At 40.0% G+C, this 19,400-nt stretch overlaps 2 protein-coding genes across 4 annotated transcripts in view; both read right to left on the bottom strand.

The window, feature by feature from the left end:
* Positions 1–2,014: 2,014 nt before the first annotated feature.
* PHLDA1 (pleckstrin homology like domain family A member 1) lies at positions 2,015–3,820 on the bottom strand. The gene is given in 3 exon segments (XM_077770230.1): positions 2,015–2,540; positions 2,978–3,628; positions 3,630–3,820. Coding segments are annotated over 2 exon segments (801 nt in total). The 5' UTR covers positions 3,806–3,820; the 3' UTR covers positions 2,015–2,540; positions 2,978–3,003.
* A 13,297-nt stretch (positions 3,821–17,117) lies between these two features.
* The window catches only part of NAP1L1 (nucleosome assembly protein 1 like 1), a 32,184-nt gene continuing 29,901 nt past the window's right edge, over positions 17,118–19,400 (bottom strand). For 2 of the 3 annotated variants that reach the window (XM_077770226.1, XM_077770229.1), the window contains 2 exons: positions 18,379–18,450; positions 17,118–17,671 (listed from right to left, as the gene is read on the bottom strand). In XM_077770226.1, the coding sequence (XP_077626352.1) occupies positions 18,415–18,450 (36 nt within the window). In that variant the 3' untranslated portion in view covers positions 17,118–17,671; positions 18,379–18,414. The remainder of the gene's footprint in view (positions 17,672–18,378; positions 18,451–19,400) is intronic. The other variant, XM_077770227.1, reaches the window with a different exon arrangement.

Raw genomic sequence — 19,400 nt, 5'->3', positions numbered from 1 at the left:
ACCATTTTTACCTTTTTTCCATGAAGGTGATTTGTCAGGCCTCAGAATAGCATCAGTGGTTTGTATCATTTTCTTACAGAATATGGTAGAATTCTGCCACTGACACAGTAAGTGGTTTGCATTTGTATTTTGTTTTGGTAAGCATGCTTTTTTTGTTGTTTTTCTAAAAAAAGATTCAGCCACAATCATTTCAAAATGTCAAACAACAACAAAAAAATCCTATTCCTCTCCTTCCTAATTTCTGAGGTTTCACAGGTAAATGCTAAGAGGGGTTCAGACTAGAGAGCCCCTCTTAAAGGGGCCAACTCAATGTAAATATCACAGCGGACCAAGGAATACGGGCTGTGGAAAGACAAGATAAGGAACCAGGATTCTGGTGGCCGCATTAACAACCGTAGCCATTGTGGTGGGGGAGGGGAGGGAGCGCCAATGGATTCCAGCAGCCAGGAGGGAGCCCGGGCATAGTTTTTTCAACGATACTACCTAGCTTACAAAAGACATTTGTTATGTCTTTTAAAAGCCCACGTGAATCTTAATTTTAAAAATATTTGGTACGGACGTTATTATTTTATAGCACAAAGCTTGACATAAAAAACTGCAGTTTCATTGGGGGGTTATGCGATCTGCATGTATTAGAACGACAGCTCAGCAAGGCATTCTCTAAAAAGCACAGCAATAGTTTCTGAGCAGCCAAACCACATTTGACTTAAGAACTCTTCAGATTTGCTGTCTGAGTTGCCTGTATCCTGTCTATATAAAACTCGCTGTGTATTTTCACCACATGCCTCAGCCACTGAAAGTGAGAGTCCTCTTCAGTGTTGCTTGCCATTTGCCTGACTTTTAGCCTTCCCCCACAACTTTTTGGATTAGGGTTGTGATCTCAGAGTTTCATCATTTCACTATGGTGCTAAAAAGGAATTTAATCATGAAACTCCCTTCTAGGTGGAAGGAGAATAAAGACATCTCTAGCATTAAATTCTACTTTCATTTCTTGACCACGTAATATAGCAATGGCCTAATACTGACCATTCCAATGTGGATGCTGGAAAAATACTGATCAAGACTTTGTGAAAAAGGTAATAGAAACAGAGACTGTCAGTAAAGCCGTGCAGATAGGAAGTGATTTCCAGCCCCAAGAGGATTTGCTATCAACTATGGCTCTTTTTAAGCTTAAGTAGCATCTGCCATTGTGGATTTTGACCATCCTTTTGATTTGACACAGAAGAGGGTTTGTTCTACCTTTAAAAGCACATCCTCCCCCCTCCATCCCGCCCCTCAGACTCCTGAGCAAGTGGCTGCTGAAACAAGACTGGGTTGTTTTCTTACTGAAAATCCAGTGTTTATCCAGTCCTTCCTTTTTCAATTTCTGAGTTTAGCTAACCTGACTACAAAACATGTAACCCTCAAATTTTCTCCCAGAGCCATAAAAAGCAAAACAGTTGGTTTCTCTGTCAACATTATTTTCAGTATGAATACCAAAAAGCAAGGACTCCTAGTCCTTTGATATATTTACAAACTGTATTTTAAACTATGAGATTCTAGAGTATATTTCTAGAACACAGTAAAAGGGTCAGAAAACGTGGTTCAAGCGGAGTGTGCAAAGATCTTGGAGAAGGGTCATCTCTAGTATGGCTAAGAGCACAAATGTTCTTTTAAGCAAGCTGAATGGTTTTCTTTCCCCCCACTGTGATTTTGAAATGAAACACCTAAGGCAGTCAGTCATACTCAGAAACCATAGAAATCGCCTTACTAAGCCCTTCGAACAGAAGATATAAGCAAAGCTTTTCCTACGTTACACCCAGCCTTCCCATATATTCAAGATATGCTCATCCTGCCGTCAGTTGGGTTATGGTTTAAATATCTGGAATTAGATATCATTACTACGAATTTCCTTTTAGAAAAGCAGTTAGATTTTCATAATTATACAATTTTGAACATTTAGCTTTCTTAAACTTCTAATTCTACAGAAAATATATGTCCAAAGAAAAAAATCTGGAAAAAAAAAAAAAGAAGAAATATCACAGAGTTTAATTTCAACCACCTGGCATAACAATGAACGTGTCAGACCTTCTGAAAATGCCCTAGGAATAACGAATGGGTTCTTCATGGTTTTCCCCTCCACCGCCCTTCTACTTTTTTCTTTTCCAAGATTAGAACTTACTAGGGAATAATAGGTTTTTGAAAATAAAAGTTTCTTTTTTGGAAAATGGCCTACATTCAGAAATGTCTTAAAACAAGCATTAAAAAAAAACTAATAAATAATCATAAGTCAAAATACATTAAAATAAAATTACAGTACATCATCGCTCCTAGAAGGTCCACCATACTGGAAGAGCCTTTCAAAGGTTCATAAATAAAGCCTTCTGGGCTGAAACGGTCTCCTGCATTGTGATGAAGAGTATGCAGCAAACTAAGGAATCTCAAGTTATCAGCCGGGTGATGTCCAAACTACTTGATCTGGTGCGGGGCGGGGAGACTTTTGTTTTCGATTCAAGCGAAGACAATAGAAAGGTGCTCGTCCCACTTCAAGTCCTCAAAACCTGGAAAGAAATGACAGGCAATGAAGTAAGTGACTCAGAATCCTCCAAGACCCAAGTCCTCTTCGGGCCAGTCCGGTGCACAAAGCTCAGAAAGACACCGGGGCCGCTCCCTCGAGTGCCCAGACACAGCGGAGTGGCGGTCGTGGGAAGCGCCGGAGGGAGGCCGCGGCGTCGCTGGGAAGCGCACCAGGGACCCCTCCGCGCGGGGCCTCGCAGCCGGGCCCGAGTTCCCCATCGTCCCCTCTCTGCCCAGCCTTTCCAGGCTCCAGCTTGCTTCCCTTCTTTCCACATCTGCGGAAACTTGTAATAATGTCTCATTTTCCCCTGCAAGCGCCGAGCCCGTGAGTTAGGCTTCCTACTCCTCCGAACAGCCCTCCCCCGCCCCCCAACCTACTACTCGGAAAGGCCCTCGGTAGCCCGCGTTGCCTGGACCTTACCTGGTCTGGTCCGGGTGCTGCCCTCTTCAGGCCGAGTTGGAGGTGCTGCGGAGAAGCCGGTGGCCGTGTGGCTGCGAGAGCGGTTGTGAGAGCGGCTNGGGCTGGGGTTGGGGCTGGGGCTGAAGCTGCGGCTGCGGGGGCTGCTGCTGCTGCTGGACCAGGTGCTGCTGCTTCTGCCGCGTCGACTTGACCGCCAGGATAGCCTGACGATTCTTGTACTGCACCATCTGCAGCGTGATCTCGGCGTTCCAGCCCTGGTCCTGCGGGCACCGAAAGTCGATCTCCTTGCCCTCGGCCATCACCACAGTGAAGTACATATACTTGCCCTTGCGCTCCACGCAGTCCACAGTCTTCATGTTGGAAAAGTGCAATTCCTTGAGCTTGACGGGCGGCTCGAGGCTGGCCACGGCGGGCCCCCCGNGTTGGAGCTGCTTGGGCGGAATAAGCAGCAGCCCCTCCTCAGTGAGGATGCAGCACTTTTTCTTCCAGAGCTGCAGCAACCCGTCGCTGCGCTTCTCCAACACACCCTCCTTCAGCGCCTTGCAGCCGCTGCTCTCCAACATCCTCCCGGCATAGGGAGGGGCGCCGGTCCGCTCGGCCTCTCCCCTTCCAGCCGCCCGGGCCGGGGGCAGCAGCAGCAGCCGCGCGCCGGCCCCNCTCTTGCGAGCGCTCACTGAAAGGCACTGGCCGGGCCCCGTCGCGGCGCTTTTGAATGGGCCATCCCCCCCACCCCCGAGTGACACCCAGCGGAAAAGGCGGCTCCTGGCGCCCGCACCGCGGGGGAAAGCCCAGCTCGGAGAGGCGCTCTGCCGCCGGCGCACGCCTCATTAACTTGGGGCCTTTCCAAAGCCGGCCGCGTCCACGCCCCCCGCATCTCTGGCTCCGCCTCTCGCCGCCCACTCTCTTCCGCGCGCGTTCCCTGAGCTGGCTGCGGGGACTCGAGCGCCGGAAACTCCTCTTCTCCTAGGGCGACAGCCCAGGGCGCCCCCAGCTGCCCGGCGACGAATGCCGACGCCCAGAGGGCGCCGAGAGGCCATCCTACCGTCCCGCCTATCCTGGCCGGCAGGGCTCCGTGCTCACAGCCTCGGAAAATGCTAGGGCTGCGAGGGTTGGGTTCGGCTACCAGGCAGGGTCTGGAACGCCGAGCTGTGTCGCTGCCCTCGGGAACCAACCCCGGGGATTCGCGAGGAGCTCCGAGATCCCAGGGTCCTGGCCCGGGCGAGCGAGGAGGCTGGGGATCAGGCTCCCGAGCCGCGGAGTCCCGCGGAAGTGTGCCTACCCCGGACCCTAAGTAAACAGCTCAGGACACAGGCCGACGACGACACGGTGCCTTCACACTCGTTATTTGCCCACAGTCATCAACTAGCTCTCCTTGGAGCAGAAAGGGCGATCAAGGCCGTAGCGCTTGGTATGTCCCGTTTGGAAGGGCTAGAGAAAGGTGACCCACCTCAGAGCACGTCTGGCCTCCCTTTTCTCAACCTGGGAGCTCTGGCACTAGCCTGTCTTTACCCGGGACACAAGCTCTCCAGCTTCTTGAACCATCCGTAAGGCTTGCAACATCTCACAACATGAACTCCGCTCCAGTTACAAATCCGGAGAACGTCCAGGGCTGAGACACCTCACACTTTAAGGCATAGCTTAGCCCTCCACACAGCCGGTTGGCCTCCACGGGTCTCTCTCTTTGGAAACGCCTAACGGGCCAGATCTGTCGTCTCAGTGGTCTGTGATCTGGGGGAGGTAATGCTGTACTCGCCCCGTAGCTCTTCCCTACTACTCTCATTTAAACAAGAAAAATTAACGTATAAATTCTGGAAAACAAAGCAAAATAAAGAGCGCAAACCGAAACCAAACCTCTTAGTGGGGAAACTCATCCATTAAGTAAACAGCCCCAACTGTGGACCGACCCTGAGGATACAAAGAAATACAGGAAGAAATAAGCAGAGTGGACAAACCAGAGTTGGCCAAAGTAGGAGAAAAGACTGCTCCTTGTGCCCAAGAAAGACAGGAGTTAGCTCATCTGCTAGCTTCCTATGGCTGAAACAGAGAATTCAACAAGGGAAGAAATGAGAGATGAGCTTGGGGAAGAAGAGCCAAATCTTTTGTGTCATGCTAAAAATTTCGAACTGAATCCCCCAGGTAATTGAAAACACAGGGTAACTTTTAAACACAGGAGGGCCCTGAATCTTACCGTAAGAAACAGTGTCTTAGCAAATGGGACAATTCCAGCATAGTCCTGAGTCTGACTGAATTGCAGTTGGCAGGTTGTCAGGGCCTTCAAATTGTTAATGGAAAAAGGCAATTATTAAAATCATGTAAAGATTTCTAGTAAGATTATGTTTAAAAATGAGCAATTCCATGTACCAGTGACAAACCCGGCACCTAACATCTCGGTTCTCTGCCTGCCTTCGTAGGACAAGTGAACATTCCAGGGAATTTCTACATGACCAGCTGTTCATCTTTTTAACAGAATGCCATTCTTCTGCTCATTTGGAAAGGATAGTGTGCAATTCAGAGTCTCTGAGGGCAGGTGTAGTCAAGGAAGACATTTCATGTGGAAAAATGATACAATACAAACTTGACTGAGTAAAAAAACATGTAATCCTGAAGTGGCAAGCCATTTTCTTTGGAGAAAATGTTTGGTGCTATCTAACTTTCTGCAGTTAATCAGGATGTAGCAGATGCATTCTGAACTACTTTAAAATGTCTGAAAACCAGCACAATTTTCAATAGCACTTATTTTAACTAGATGCTTTACCATTCAATTTCCAGCTGAGTATTGCACAATGATTAAGCTAGTCAACAAGTTAGTCTACAGTGTGCCTTCTCTGACCACAGTGCATGGATTATTGGAAATCGCAGGTATGTAGGAATCTTGTAGCTCAGTGACAACTTTGCTCTTAATTCACTTCAAAAGGCACTACCAATTCACAAAAATGGTCACGTTGGCCATTTTTAAAAAAGGACAATGAAATAAATTCACACAAAAAAAATTTCAGGAAACCGTGCTCCCCCCCACCCCCACAATACCACAATTTTAGCCATAGATATAACGAAACCCTACAAATGTCACTTACAAGGTACTAAATTGTAGAATGCAAACTAATGAAATCATTGCGTTGGTAAACCAATTTGAAATGGTGGATTCAAACTGCGTATTACAGCTGTCTACGTCACGTTCGTTGTACACCAGCAACGTGTGACACAGTTGATTATATTCCCCTTGGATAGTTCTTCACTTGGCTTCAAGGATATTGCTCTAGTCTTCCTTCCACCTCTCTGGTCACTGTCTCAGGATGCTCTATAGGTCCCTCCCCTTCCCCCTTTCCCCCATCTTTTACTGTTGGAATGCTCCAGAGCAGTCCTTGCTTCTCCTCTTTATCTTAACTCACTCATTGGTCTCAACCAGTCTCATCATTTTCAGTGACACGCCAAACTCCCCAATTTATATCCAACTACTTGTTGCCAAAGTATAAAACAAAGGCCACCACACTTAAAAAATGATACTAACATGCCAGGCAAGGGAACAAATACTGATGAATACACTCACGGAGCAGTTCACCAGAGGAAAGAGTCTAATGGGACTTTTAGGCCATAGAAAATAGGGTTCATAGAGCTTTTTTTAATTAAAACAATTGAAAAATATCTCTCTGGGTAGGCTGGAGTCCACCATAGGTTTACATACAACTGGTTAAAACAAATCCCTGGATGGAACTGATTCAGTAACGATGTGGGGTTAAAGCCACAGTTTGTTTTTTAATAGTTTTTTGTTTTGTTTTGTCTTTAATAGCCTTCAGTTTTGACACGTTCAGGCCAGGGTTAGTGTAAACTGAAAATTCTCTTTTTGCTCTTCTCTACAGGATTATTTGAATGTCTAGTAAAGAACTCAAATATGTCCTCCCAAACTTGTGTCCTCACCCTGATCTGCTCTACCTACAGCCCCCTTCTCAGCCAATGGCAAATCCATCTGTACAGTTGCCCAGGCCAAAACCCTTGGAGCAGTATTGCTCTTAAAACAAGTCAAGAGACCCTTGTCCAGAGCCCTGAGCTTTAGACGAGTCAAAATGACATGCGTATCTGGAGTTCATACTCATTCTAGACTACCAGGTACTCAAGATTCCAAATACCCTGCCTTAATGGCCTCAACTGTTGCAGAGAATACATTATTACATCACCAGTGTGTGCACGGGGATAGGAAGAGAAGGGCTGAAGATCAGCTATGCTCTCAAGTAATGTTCTGGCACGGGACTTTACTGTTCTGAAATTCAGACCTGGCTTTTCAGGTGCTTATGAAGATATAATTGTCAAGGTAGGTGCATTGAACATATTTTCATTCAATGAAGGTTTTAAGTATTTAACCATTTGTCTTCATTGTGTTCTCACCCCAGGACTGGAAATACTTAGAAGCATACCTCCCTTGTAGCATATCCTTCACTCATTTCTCTTGATACCCAATCCACAAATTTAGTCAGGAAATTCCATCAGCGAAGCCTTCAAACTCTTATGTTCTGTCCATTATCTCTCCACTTCTTTCATTACCACACTCATTCAAATCACCATCAGCTCTCCCAGGAATTACTGCAATGGACTCCTTCCTATCTCGTCTAATTCTACCCTTGTCTTCTAATTTTCAACACAGCGGCCAGGGTCATCCCACTTCCTCCAAGTCTGCTCAAATACCATCTCAACGAGGCCTATCCTAACCAGTCTAAAATTGCAACCACCCCATTCCTCTTTTCTCCACAGTATGTATTACCTCCTAACATCTACTGAGTTGGTAGCAGTTTCTCCTATTTGGCAAATAGCCAAATACTTGCCTAAAAGTCCATTAATCAATGCTGGCTTAGACATTTGACTTATTATTTTTTTTTGTATGTGTGAATGTCACTATTTTTACAAATAGTTTGTCAAATTAGTTTCCACATTAGACATTTGATTTAAAAGAGCTTGATAATAACAAGAGCTATTTACTTTCACTTCCAACTTGATTACAAGTTTATAAAATCTATGAACTTCCTAATCTGCAATACACAGTAGACTCTCACAGTAGTGATTATTAGAGATTTGGATACAGCAAAGTTCAAATATCTTTCAAAAATTGCTAAAAGCTCAATGATCTCTGAAAATGTCTGGTCACTGTCACCAGCACATAAAGGTCTTAAATTGTCTGTAATTTAACCCTTTTAACTATTCAGTTCCTTTTAAAATACTACTTAGCAGAAATACTTTATTGAAGACTCTAACTTCCAAAATGCATAGGTGGAAACGTTAAATATTCTCAACTCAATACAGAACTATCCAGACTTCATGGGTGCATCCGCGTAGCTGCTTTTTCAGCTTCTTAGTTGATGAACTGATGCCTCCTAGTGATCAATTTGAATAACACAGCTTAGAACAAGTGGGAATTTCTAAACGGTGTTTGGTGCCCTATTCAAGGGTTTTTAAAACTATTACAACCCATTTGTGGGTCAAATATTGCCAATCAGCTGCCTCTGTCCTTTCTGCCAATAGCCTAATTCAGGGTTTTCCTCTTATCTACAGTGGTAATAGCCTAACCACTTGAATCTGTACCATTCCTGAGGTTACATCGCTACCAGTTCCATTCCTAGGACAGAAAACTTTTAATCACCTCCCACTGTATACAATATTCCAACTCCTTACCCTGGCATGGAAAGCCCTTCTCAGACTGTATTGCCTTTACAATTTAGTTTCCTTCCACTCAACCCTACATTAGCTCCACTTATTTGTACTTTGCTTTACCAAACCTTTCCCAACCTTGTCAAACCCTTTGTTCTCCAAAGTCCAATTCAAATCCCCGGGATCTTAGATTTCTCTGGGCTGAGTTGATTCCTTCCTAATCAGATCCCACTACTCCTAATCTGATCAGTAGTTAACAATTTAGATGAGTGTTCTTAAATTGTACCTAGTAGCACAATGGATCGTGTTAGAGGTTGGAGATGGTGTTGATTGACAGCACTTGCACCAAAGGACTCTAAATATTAGTTCTGGTTGAAAATATAGTATTCAAAATAGAGAAGGCAGGCTGAAGACACTATTGAAGAGGTCCAACAAGTAACTGAGTTCAGGAGCCTGCTAGTTTACTTATTAAGATTTGAAGTGACAAAATATGAGTGGGTGGGGGCACCTGGGTGCCTCTCAGTTGGTTAAACGTCCGACTTCGGCTCAGGTCATGATCTCACGGCTGGTGGGTTCAAGGCCCGCGTCAGGCTCTGTGCGGACAACTAGCTCAGAGCCTGAAGCCTGCTTCAGATTCTGTCTCCCTCTCTCGCTCAGAAATAAAACATTAAAAAAAATTTTTTAAATGTATGAATGGATGCAAGGATCCAGCTCTCCTTTTTACCCTAAAACCAGAATGTAGGAGATATTAAATTTGAGCAGAGGTAAGTAACTTAAGAAGCCTTAGAAAGCTAAGAGGATATGATAAACTTCTTGGGTACTTAAATACTGTCATAAAGCCGCTACTATACTACTCAAAAGTATTGATACTCTATCTAGCCTTTGAGGGTGGTAGTAGGGAAGCATCGGGTACTCCATCAATGATTGGTGAACTCGTTTTAAATTTACTTTGAGCATTGTCCCAGCTGAATAGCATTCAAGCCTTTGCCCTCCATTAAAGGCCCATGAGCACCTAATATCCTTTTCTAAGTCTGCTTCTATTCAAAGGAGGCAAATGCTTTTGTTCACAACCCAAATATCAGATAGCCAGTTGTGCAAATCTCTCCATTTAAGGGACTAGATTCCAAAGAGGACTCCTTCTTTTGCAGTCTTCTATTACAACACAGCACATAGTCTGAGAGAATACAGACTATTCAATTTGATCATGATCGATTATCCGTTAAAAAATACATTTAGTAAATGAGGAAAGGCCTTTATTAGGCATTAAGAGAAAAGCAGAAGCAGTATAGATAATGCTCTCCAAAAACAGTAGAAGGCAAACTGATATGGTAAATTTGCTTGAGTGATGGAAATGACAGGATGACTTTAGGAGTGGAACTCAGGCTCTAGGCCAAGACTTGGAGGGCGGAGGTTGTGTCACAGACAACAGAGTGGATAGAATTGATGGAAGACAGGTAAGTGAATAGGGACAATATGAACTCTGGGGGTAGCCAGGCCCCAAAAAGTGAAGGTACTCTTACCAGACAGAACCCAGGAAATCTTTTTGTGGCAAGCTTCCACACTGCCACTAAACCTAAAAGCAAATCTGTTAGAGGAAAACAAGGAAATCGCTACCCAACTCCTAACTACAAACTACACTACCCAAGAAACTACATTTGAGCGTAACAGGTCAGAATCTCGAATGTTTAGCAGTTTTGTTTCTAATGAGATCCCATTTACACTTCTGCTGGTCATTGTCTCAACCTCATTTGTATACCCACAGTTCCAAGGAAAGCATCATGTGAGATTAAGTGAAAAGCTTCTAAAGGACAAGACTGATCAGAACTCAATTCTGTGGACTGTATTCCTAAATTTTAACCTTATGGGACCCGTTTACCTACGTAGTAGTTACTTGCCTCGTGTGCTCCAGCATATACCTGATCAAACAATCTTTTTCTGAACCTGAAACTCTCTGGTGTATGTGACCAGTGTGGCTGTCTCTATTAACCTCCCTCCTCCCAATTCCTAACAAACTCAGCTTTGACTCTAGATGTCCAGGCCTACCCTATTTACCAGTCTCCCTTTGGTGCCCTAAGCCAGGAATCACAGGCTCTTCTTTAAAAATAGCTGCCGAAAATCGTTCGCCTTATTAGCCCCACTGCTGCCTAAAACCTGGACATGATGGATAAGGACCTCAGCAGTCATTTCAGTCAATAAAGCAATTTTTTTAATTNCGCGGGGCTTGAGCCCACGAACTGCGAGATCATGACCTAAGCGAAAGCCAGACGCTTAACCGACTAAGCCACCCAGGCGCCCCTAAAGCAATTTTTTTAAAAAGAGATGGAAGCCATATGCCAAGGACAGCAAAGCAGAAGCCTGAGAGAGCGATGAAGCCGAGCTCCCAAACCAGCCCCAGAGTCTATGTATACACCTATGAAAATGCTCTTTAACTCTCATTGCATTTGGTTTGTTATTTGGCCAGCATATATATGCAAACCAGGTACCTATCTGAACACGGTTTAAAACTGAGTCCAGATTATTCTCTAAAATACATATCCTGAAATCTCCAGCTTAAAGTGCCCATTTAACCAGTAGTGCACACAGGAATATCTACAAGGAAGCCAGTGAAGGCTTTAAAAAGAAATCTATACTTAATGGTCACCTTATACTTACAATGGAAGGTTTCTTTGCTAATCAACCTTGACGGTTTTGTGTAATTAATGAGCTAATCATGGGGTGCTTGGGTGGCTCAGTTAACCATTGACTTTGGCTCAAGTCATGATCTCAGTTCATGAGTTTGAGTTCCACACTGGGCTCTGTGCTGAAATTTAAATTTCATTAAAAAAAATTATCTTTAAAAAAGAATGAGCTAATTATGTGCATGTTTGGGAATCTCAACTGTTCAGAATAAAGTCAAATGATAAAAGATTCTAATATGATCGAATAAAACATTCTTTCTCCATTAACAGGCATACAATATACAATTTAAACTTTCTAGGTTTCTGGTCATTTTGGAAAACTGTTGTATCCAATTCTATTTTCAAAACCTAAATAAACCCAAGCCATGGCCATTATAAGATTTGTTCATTTATCCAAAATCTTATCATTCTTTCAGTAAGGTGTTGAGTCACCTTCCATAGTTAAACCTGAGTGGATTTGTGACTTGACTCTATAACCAATACAAGTGATGACCTCCCAGAGTAGATCATAAAAAGGATGCGACCCTTGGAACCTGGACACGGTACTATAAAGCAGTGGTCTGGCCACATCCCAGCAGGACTCATCCAGCATCAACCACCCGCACCTGTGCATGAAGAGCCTTCAGATGATTCCAGTCACTATCCTTCAAAAGCTGCCCCTAATGTTGTTGAGTACAGATGACATGAACCATAATAACCAAGCAGAGTCAACAATATAAATCTTCTCAATGTTTAAAGTTTTGAGAGAGGGTTTGTTATGCAGTACTAGGTAACTGCAACTATTGATGCTCTCCAGGATCTCATAGAACCAGTGTTTACAGAATATACACAACCCAGGTTTGTCTATTTTCTCAGTATAAGACACCCAGTACATAGGAATTTCACTAAAAAGGAAATTGACTAATGAGAACCCATCGTTACCTTGCTATATGACCTCATACAACAGAATGGCTTGGTATAATGGCAAGAGTCCTGATAAATCCTACTTGACCTACACGTACAAGTTTGCTGTATACCTACCATCTTTCAGGCCCAGTACTAGAAGTTAGGAAATCAAACAGGGAGCATGCATGCATCCTTCTTAAACTGGGAGAACCAGTTCAGAACTGAAGGACCACAGTAGGTATTAAATCAATGAAGAGAGACTCTATGTTGAATAAGATACATGCACAAGACTAATGGCAGGAAAAAGGTGAAAGAAAAGGCAGCCAAGCTGAGGTGACAGACTGTGCAAACACACATTACAAAGGCTGGGTTGTTGGTATCGAAGTTGTCATAAAGGTTGTAGGCCCACTCACCAAGCCTAGTGAACAGCAAAAATTAGATCCAGCTTTTAGTTTTGAAACTTACATTGACTAGCCTAACTCAAATCTAAGATCACATCTGATTTCAAAACAGGTACCTGTCTCATTGTCTGCCTTTAGGTCATCTGTTGCAATGTCCAGAGCCAGGTAAATGTTAGGGCTGAATAGTGACAATTTGGGTGTTTCGGAGCATTAATATCTAAGCACTCTATCAGACTTCATAAATTTTACCCTAGTTTCTGGATGTAGGCCAAGACAAAAAATTAGCATATGAAAAAAATAGGTAATGAGATTTAAAAAAACTAGCTGACTTCAGAAAACAAATTCTATTTTAATTTTTACATAAAAAACTTTAAAATGGGGGAATAGGTTTATATTTATCATCCAGTCTTAGCCTCCCTTGTATACCAAGTAGGGGACCGCATAGCCAAGAGCCATTTTGCCTATAGAAAAACAAAAACACAACTAGTTCTGAAATTAACTGCCAAAATCAATGTAAAGGATGATCCCAACTGCAAGGTCTAGATTTTGTGTTTAGAAGAAAATTTACTAAATGCCTATTACAGATGTGTCTATCTGTAGAAAGCTAAATGCTGAGTACCCCAAACACTAACATGTTCTCATTAGTGCTCACCACAAACTTCATAAAATAATGAAGCTGAGTAACAGTGACAGATGAACCTCAAAGCCTGTATTTAACCATTCTACCCAATTTACAACCATTTTATTCCTACATTTATTTAAAAATGATGGTTGGAGTCACTTGATTAGGGTCTTATAAGGCTGTGATCTAAAGTTAGGTCTTTTCCATTTTTATCCACAGTTTCTTATTCCTACAAAGCAACCTCACCTACAATTCTCAATCCTAGGTCCACCTATTGGGTGACAGTCATTACAAATATAGACTGGAGGAAGGGTAGGAAAAAATACTGTGTTGGATTACCTTATTCAGTCTATGTTCAGTTTTTAAATCTATTTTCACTGGCCAAAACAAGTTTTATTACACAGTAACATTTCCTAATTTTGATTACTTGTACTGTGATTCTGAAAGAATGTCTTGATACTGAGAAGATACAGCATTTGGAGGGTGTAAAGGACATGATGCCTGCAAACTCTGTCAAACGGTTTCGGGAAAAAAATGTGTATAAGAATATGGAGCTATGTAGCAAAATCAAAAAATGGTGATGTATGAATTCACAAAAATTCTTCCAACTATATTTTCAGAGTTAAGAGTTACACTATCTATCATGTCTTAATTTAAAAACCTTCATGGAAAGGTCATCCTCACTCACGTGTTTTAATGTTTTTAAACCCCTTCTAAAGGACTTAAGTCTATGGCTCAGTCTTCCGTGACTTGGCCCCTTCTATCACCATCCATTCTCTCAATACCTTGGGTGTGCCCTCTATTGTCCTACTTCAGGGCCTTCAGTGCATTTCCTCCAGTACCTTCCCCTGAACTGCTCCCCTCAAAGGCTCCCTGTCTCACTATACAAATGAAATGCCAGCTAAAAGTGGTCACCTAACTTTGAGTCTTCTGGTAGAATACTTACCACTCCACGAAAAATTTCCTAGAGCCACAACTGCCTAACTTCGTTATGAATATCAATACCATTAAACTCTTGATAGGAGATCTGTCAACTTCCAGCACTTCCATTTTTGGCCATTTATCCCCATTTCCTTCTTCTTGGCTTTAAGTTTAAAATACACAAAGAACTAAAATCTACTTTTATTTTAAGAAACATTTTCTCCTGAGTTTCAAAATAATATAACTCAAAACAAGCATATAAGAAAACTACAAAAGTTACAAACTCCCAAATTTCCAATATGAAAATTAAGCAACTGGAATAATGACTTATTTCCTGCTGGTAATTTATTATTTCTAAATTGTTATGCTCCATTTCTCATCTATTTTACACTTAAGATAATTAGTCAATACCTTAATTTTTTTAATGGAAAAATCTAAAAGTACAGAATGATGTCAAATGGAAGAAACACAAGATACAAAGTATATTGTATTTTTTAAATATAATTAATACATCAATTAAAAATTTCTCATGGATAAACACTTATCCTTAAAATAATTTCACACTCCAACAAAGATGTTTCCATTTCTCAGAAGTCACATAAGTGATCCCTAAATTAGTCCAAGAACTTGGTTTTTATCCAAGTTGTATTCTGATATCTGGATTTTTAAACCAGTATACAAAATCACCACTAAACAACTATAAGTTAATTTCACCATTATCATTTACATTTTTCAGCTATGAGACTTAGTGCCTTAAGTAGTAAATTACCTAAATTATGAACACATATTTTCAAAACAAAATCCAGTTCACAATTACGATGTATATATACAGTGCAGAAGATTAAAAAAAAAAAAACTAAAATAGTGTATGATTTCTTTTCTAAGGTTCCTAGTAAGAACATATGCTTCTTCTAACCTATCCGCTTATTCTGTACATTTAAAATTAACATTTGGCTTGACTTAGTCAAAAATATAAAGGCTAAAATTTTTATAAGACTAATCCAAAAAAATGGACTCAAATTCTAAACCAAGCCCTGAAATCAAGCATTCAAAGGATATCTGATTATTACTTTAGTATTTCTGCATTGTACGATAAGGTTTTCAAACAAGTCAAAGTTTTATTTTTAATAATGGTAATGGCCTACAACTCAGATAAACCCACAAATTCATACTGTCTTACAAGCAGCAGTAATAAGAACAGGTAATTCAGTTATCTTACGGGCCTTATCATATACCAATCAGTATGCATTAACCTATTCACAGAAATAATGAAAATATTTCTATCAAAGCTAGTATCTCCCCTTTCAGGTTTGTTATTAAATGAGCTAAAAAGGAAATAGAGGTAGAATCCCATTTTTCTTAAGTACTACTCTGTAAGCCAGTTCCACACTATTTAGATATTATGTCACAGAAATACTAACACTGCTCCAGTGAACTAGATAAAATAATTCTGAAAAATTACATAAATTTAACTTTCAGACATGTGTTAAACTGAAAAACTAAGTGACTTATGAAACTGTTTATGTTTACTTACCATATTTGAATGACCATAAAATGACAGGAAAAAAATTTCAAAGTATTAACTTATACATATATATATGTGTGTGTGTATACATATATGTATGAGATTTTGCCATTTCTAGACAGAAAAAATAGAACTTCTCCGTAATCCGTGCCTGAGCTAGGGAAAACTATAAACTGAAAATGTGAAGACAAAATTCAAAGTGTCTCAAAAATGTCTATTGTTAACTCAGAGTAAAAATCTTTCCAGTCTTCCAATAACAAACTCCATTTAGCAAGGCTTGGGAGGTTGCTCTTGAAATAAATTCACAGGCCATTCTGTGCTAAGCACAGAATAGCATACTGTAAACATCTCTACTCTCTGCTCTTGAAAAAAAAAAGTATATATATATATATATATATTCATATTTTTTAAAAACCACCCAAAATATCACCAGTACATTTTATAAAATTAAATGCAAATTTTATTAAGGATTTCAAATTACATATTTCAAATTTCTAGAATGGAATAGAACCATTTTGGAACTGGAGAGATGGCACAGATAAACACTGATATCCCTTGCAATGCCAACTTGAATAAGAAAACAATTCCTCTGCAAACCACATCCCCTTTATATAACAAGATGAAATCGTATCTGCCCCTTTACTTTGGCAATAGCTATTACCTAAAGGAATGAAGGAAAAAAAATAGTGGTTTTGCTACTTAAGTTAATTAAAAATGGGATTCTATCTTTAGATTAAAATTGGTCAGGTTCAGAAAAGGCTATGATCACGTGAGCTATGGGCACCAAAAAAAAAAAAATCAGCAAAGAAGGTCTAATTAAAGCAACCAAAAGCATTCTGAAAATAAAGAGGAAAAACAGGGTGTTTTCATGGCATTTTTTTCCTACAAACCATTGCAACTGGTTAAGGATTTCCAGTAGTTAATTAAAATCTCAGGAGAGGAATGAAAAGTAGTATACAAATAACAAAATGTGTTCACATTCCAAGATCTTAATACTAGATTTTCAAAAAGGAAGCTCTATCACCTCTAGAAACAATACAGTTTTATGAAGAGCAGGAACTCTAGGCCAGCCTCTAGTTAGAATCCATTTAATCCACCCTCACTGTCAAAGCTTTTAAGCTCATCACAAAAAAATTAACAGTAATTAGCCTGAGGTATTTTAAATGTGGCTCTATGAGTCTCAAATTTAATGGCATTTCCCCCCTAAATACGGTCTTCTTTCTACTTCAGTCCCATGATCTCTGCAGTATTGTACTACAATATGGTCATAAACTAAAATACCTAAAAGCAATCCTTGGACCTTGTGAAAGAGCTGCTCATCCATCCACTTACTAGACAGGAGCCACACAAAGATCTGCAAGAGTGTTGCCTGACCAGATCCAGAACAGAGGTACTTAAACCTTTGTTTTCCAGTTGAACTATCAAACCCTGGTATGAATAAAATGCTGAATATTATACTTGTGGTACAAACAGGTTCAAATTTTGGAGCTTTTAATGAGATCGAGAAACATTTCATAAAATTTAACTTAATATGCCTTAACATATCTGTGAGGTAGTTAGGTAAACAGTACTACCCATTGTAATACACAGTAAACAGAAGCATGGGAAAATGACATACTTTAAGCAATAAGAACTGGAATTAACTATAGAGCGTGGGGCCTTCTCTCTAGTTCTAACCAAAGGAAATAAAATTTTAACCGTTTAATCTTTTTTTAAGAAAAAAATACATCATTTAAGATTTTTTCTTTTCTATCTTCTTATATTAGCAGATGTAGTACCTCTCCCAAAGTTGACACTCTTTTCTTCCATAATATGGTAAACTTGGTACAATGATTAATTCAAGCTAGGCCTCTGCTTCTACCTGAATTAGTACAAAATTAAGACATTATCTTGTGAGAACTAAAATTATATGACATTTTATTTTAGGCTGCAAAAACAAAAACAAGCAAACAATAACAACAAAAAAACTTGAAATAGGCTTGTCAAATGATGTAAATTCATCCTTTCCAGGGAAGCAGAAGGTAGACCCTACCATAAAGAAAAGATGCTTAGTTAATGGAGGTTAAATTTAAAAGTACAGTTAAAATAATGAGGCTTAACTTCTGAAAATGGGTTTTATTCACCTCCCTATAGTAACCAATAACCATGCTATGAGTTAGGTTTCCTTATATGGTTTCCTTACTAGGCTTCTCTAACTATGTCACCTAAAGTACAAAAATCCATTAATAATCTAAGTTATCAGTTGTGATCTTACTGGAAATTCTTAACCGTATATTTGTCTTGACAAGTTCTTTATTTTTTAAATGAATTGTCTTAAGTCTAAGTCACTGCATTTCTGTAACAAAGTAATGAAAGGCACAGATAGTGCAAGCAAACTTAAACCCAATTCAATTACCAGCTGAAAAAATACTTTGGTTCTTCAGGGGGGTGGGGGTGGGGGAATCAGCACAACAAAAAACTGTTTCTTGTAACAGGGCTATTCACTTTCATAGCTACACTGTTACATGATAAAAATTACTCCAGAAGAACCAAACCATGTAGTGATGAATGAATACGCGTGAAAGAATTTGTGCAATCAATAGAGCTGGCAGAAAAACTATAGTTAAAATGCTAAGTAGAACAAATTGGTCTTTAAAGTTATCAGTTCCTTTCCTTTAAAAAAAATTAGTGAGTCTACTAAGAAAATACAAAAACATAAGGCTGTAAGTAAATAATAGTTGTGTTTAGGCTATTACAGTGCAGGTTATCCTCAAGGCCACATACATCCTGCTTCACTGCTGCTTGCACTCTGCTGGGTTTTGATCCTTCTGTTAAAGGAAAACAACAAGTCAATCTATCTTTTTCTACCTGCTTCAGTTCATTTCAACAGTAATTAAACTATCTTAACTATATTATCTCACTGTTCTACCAAAATTCTTGCCAAATTAAAGAAACAGTATAGCAATGATGGCAAATTATTTATTCAAATGTTAGCAAGTCACCGAAGTGCTAAAATAAAGCCCAAAATTTACATTATGGAATGCATTCCATAAAATAAGACAAACTAAGCCGTAATCTTACAAAATAAAATAACCAAGCAATTTATGTTAGTCATATTACCAATTATTTTTGCCTTCTTACAGATCAATTACTCATAATTCCTAATTCCATTAACTGTCAAGAATGATTCATACCTGTTAGAATATTTAGTATGATTTTTAACTACTCCCTCTCTTACCTGCTCACTAAAGTATCTTCTGGATATTTTACAGAATTTAGCAAATGAATGAATGCATTTAACAGAAACCTTAAGTTTCAACAGAATCCGGATAAGGTACTATGTATTTTGGGGGAGACAATGGGCTTTACTAGCCCTGATATGACAAATTCTCAAGAATAACAGATTGGGACTGTCTGAAGAAGATGGTTGGGAGACTCTAACACAGTATTGCTTCCCTAATTCCCAAGCACTTTTGCATTCAGGTTACTTAAAAACTGACCTTTGTTTATAAGCTATCCTTTGGAGGAAAAACAACCTAAGAACACTAGCAATAAGTAATTATAAATGCTTCAAAAATTGTGGGGAAAAAAAGCCCAAGATAAAGTGCATTGAAAGTAGAATCTTAGGGTTTATTTAGCCTGAAACTATGAAAAATACAAAGTCAGAACCAAATATAAAAGTTTCTTAGGAAAGGTGCACTGACATATGCACTGTTGAAATAAATACCAATGGAGAATTAAAAAAAAAAAAATTATATATATATATATACACATATAT

Source organism: Crocuta crocuta, unplaced genomic scaffold (assembly GCF_008692635.1).
Source record: "Crocuta crocuta isolate KB4526 unplaced genomic scaffold, BGI_CrCroc_1.0 scaffold317, whole genome shotgun sequence".
NCBI lineage: Eukaryota > Metazoa > Chordata > Mammalia > Carnivora > Hyaenidae > Crocuta > Crocuta crocuta.
Note: the sequence above shows the minus strand (reverse complement) of the source record. Positions and strands in the feature narration are given on the sequence as shown.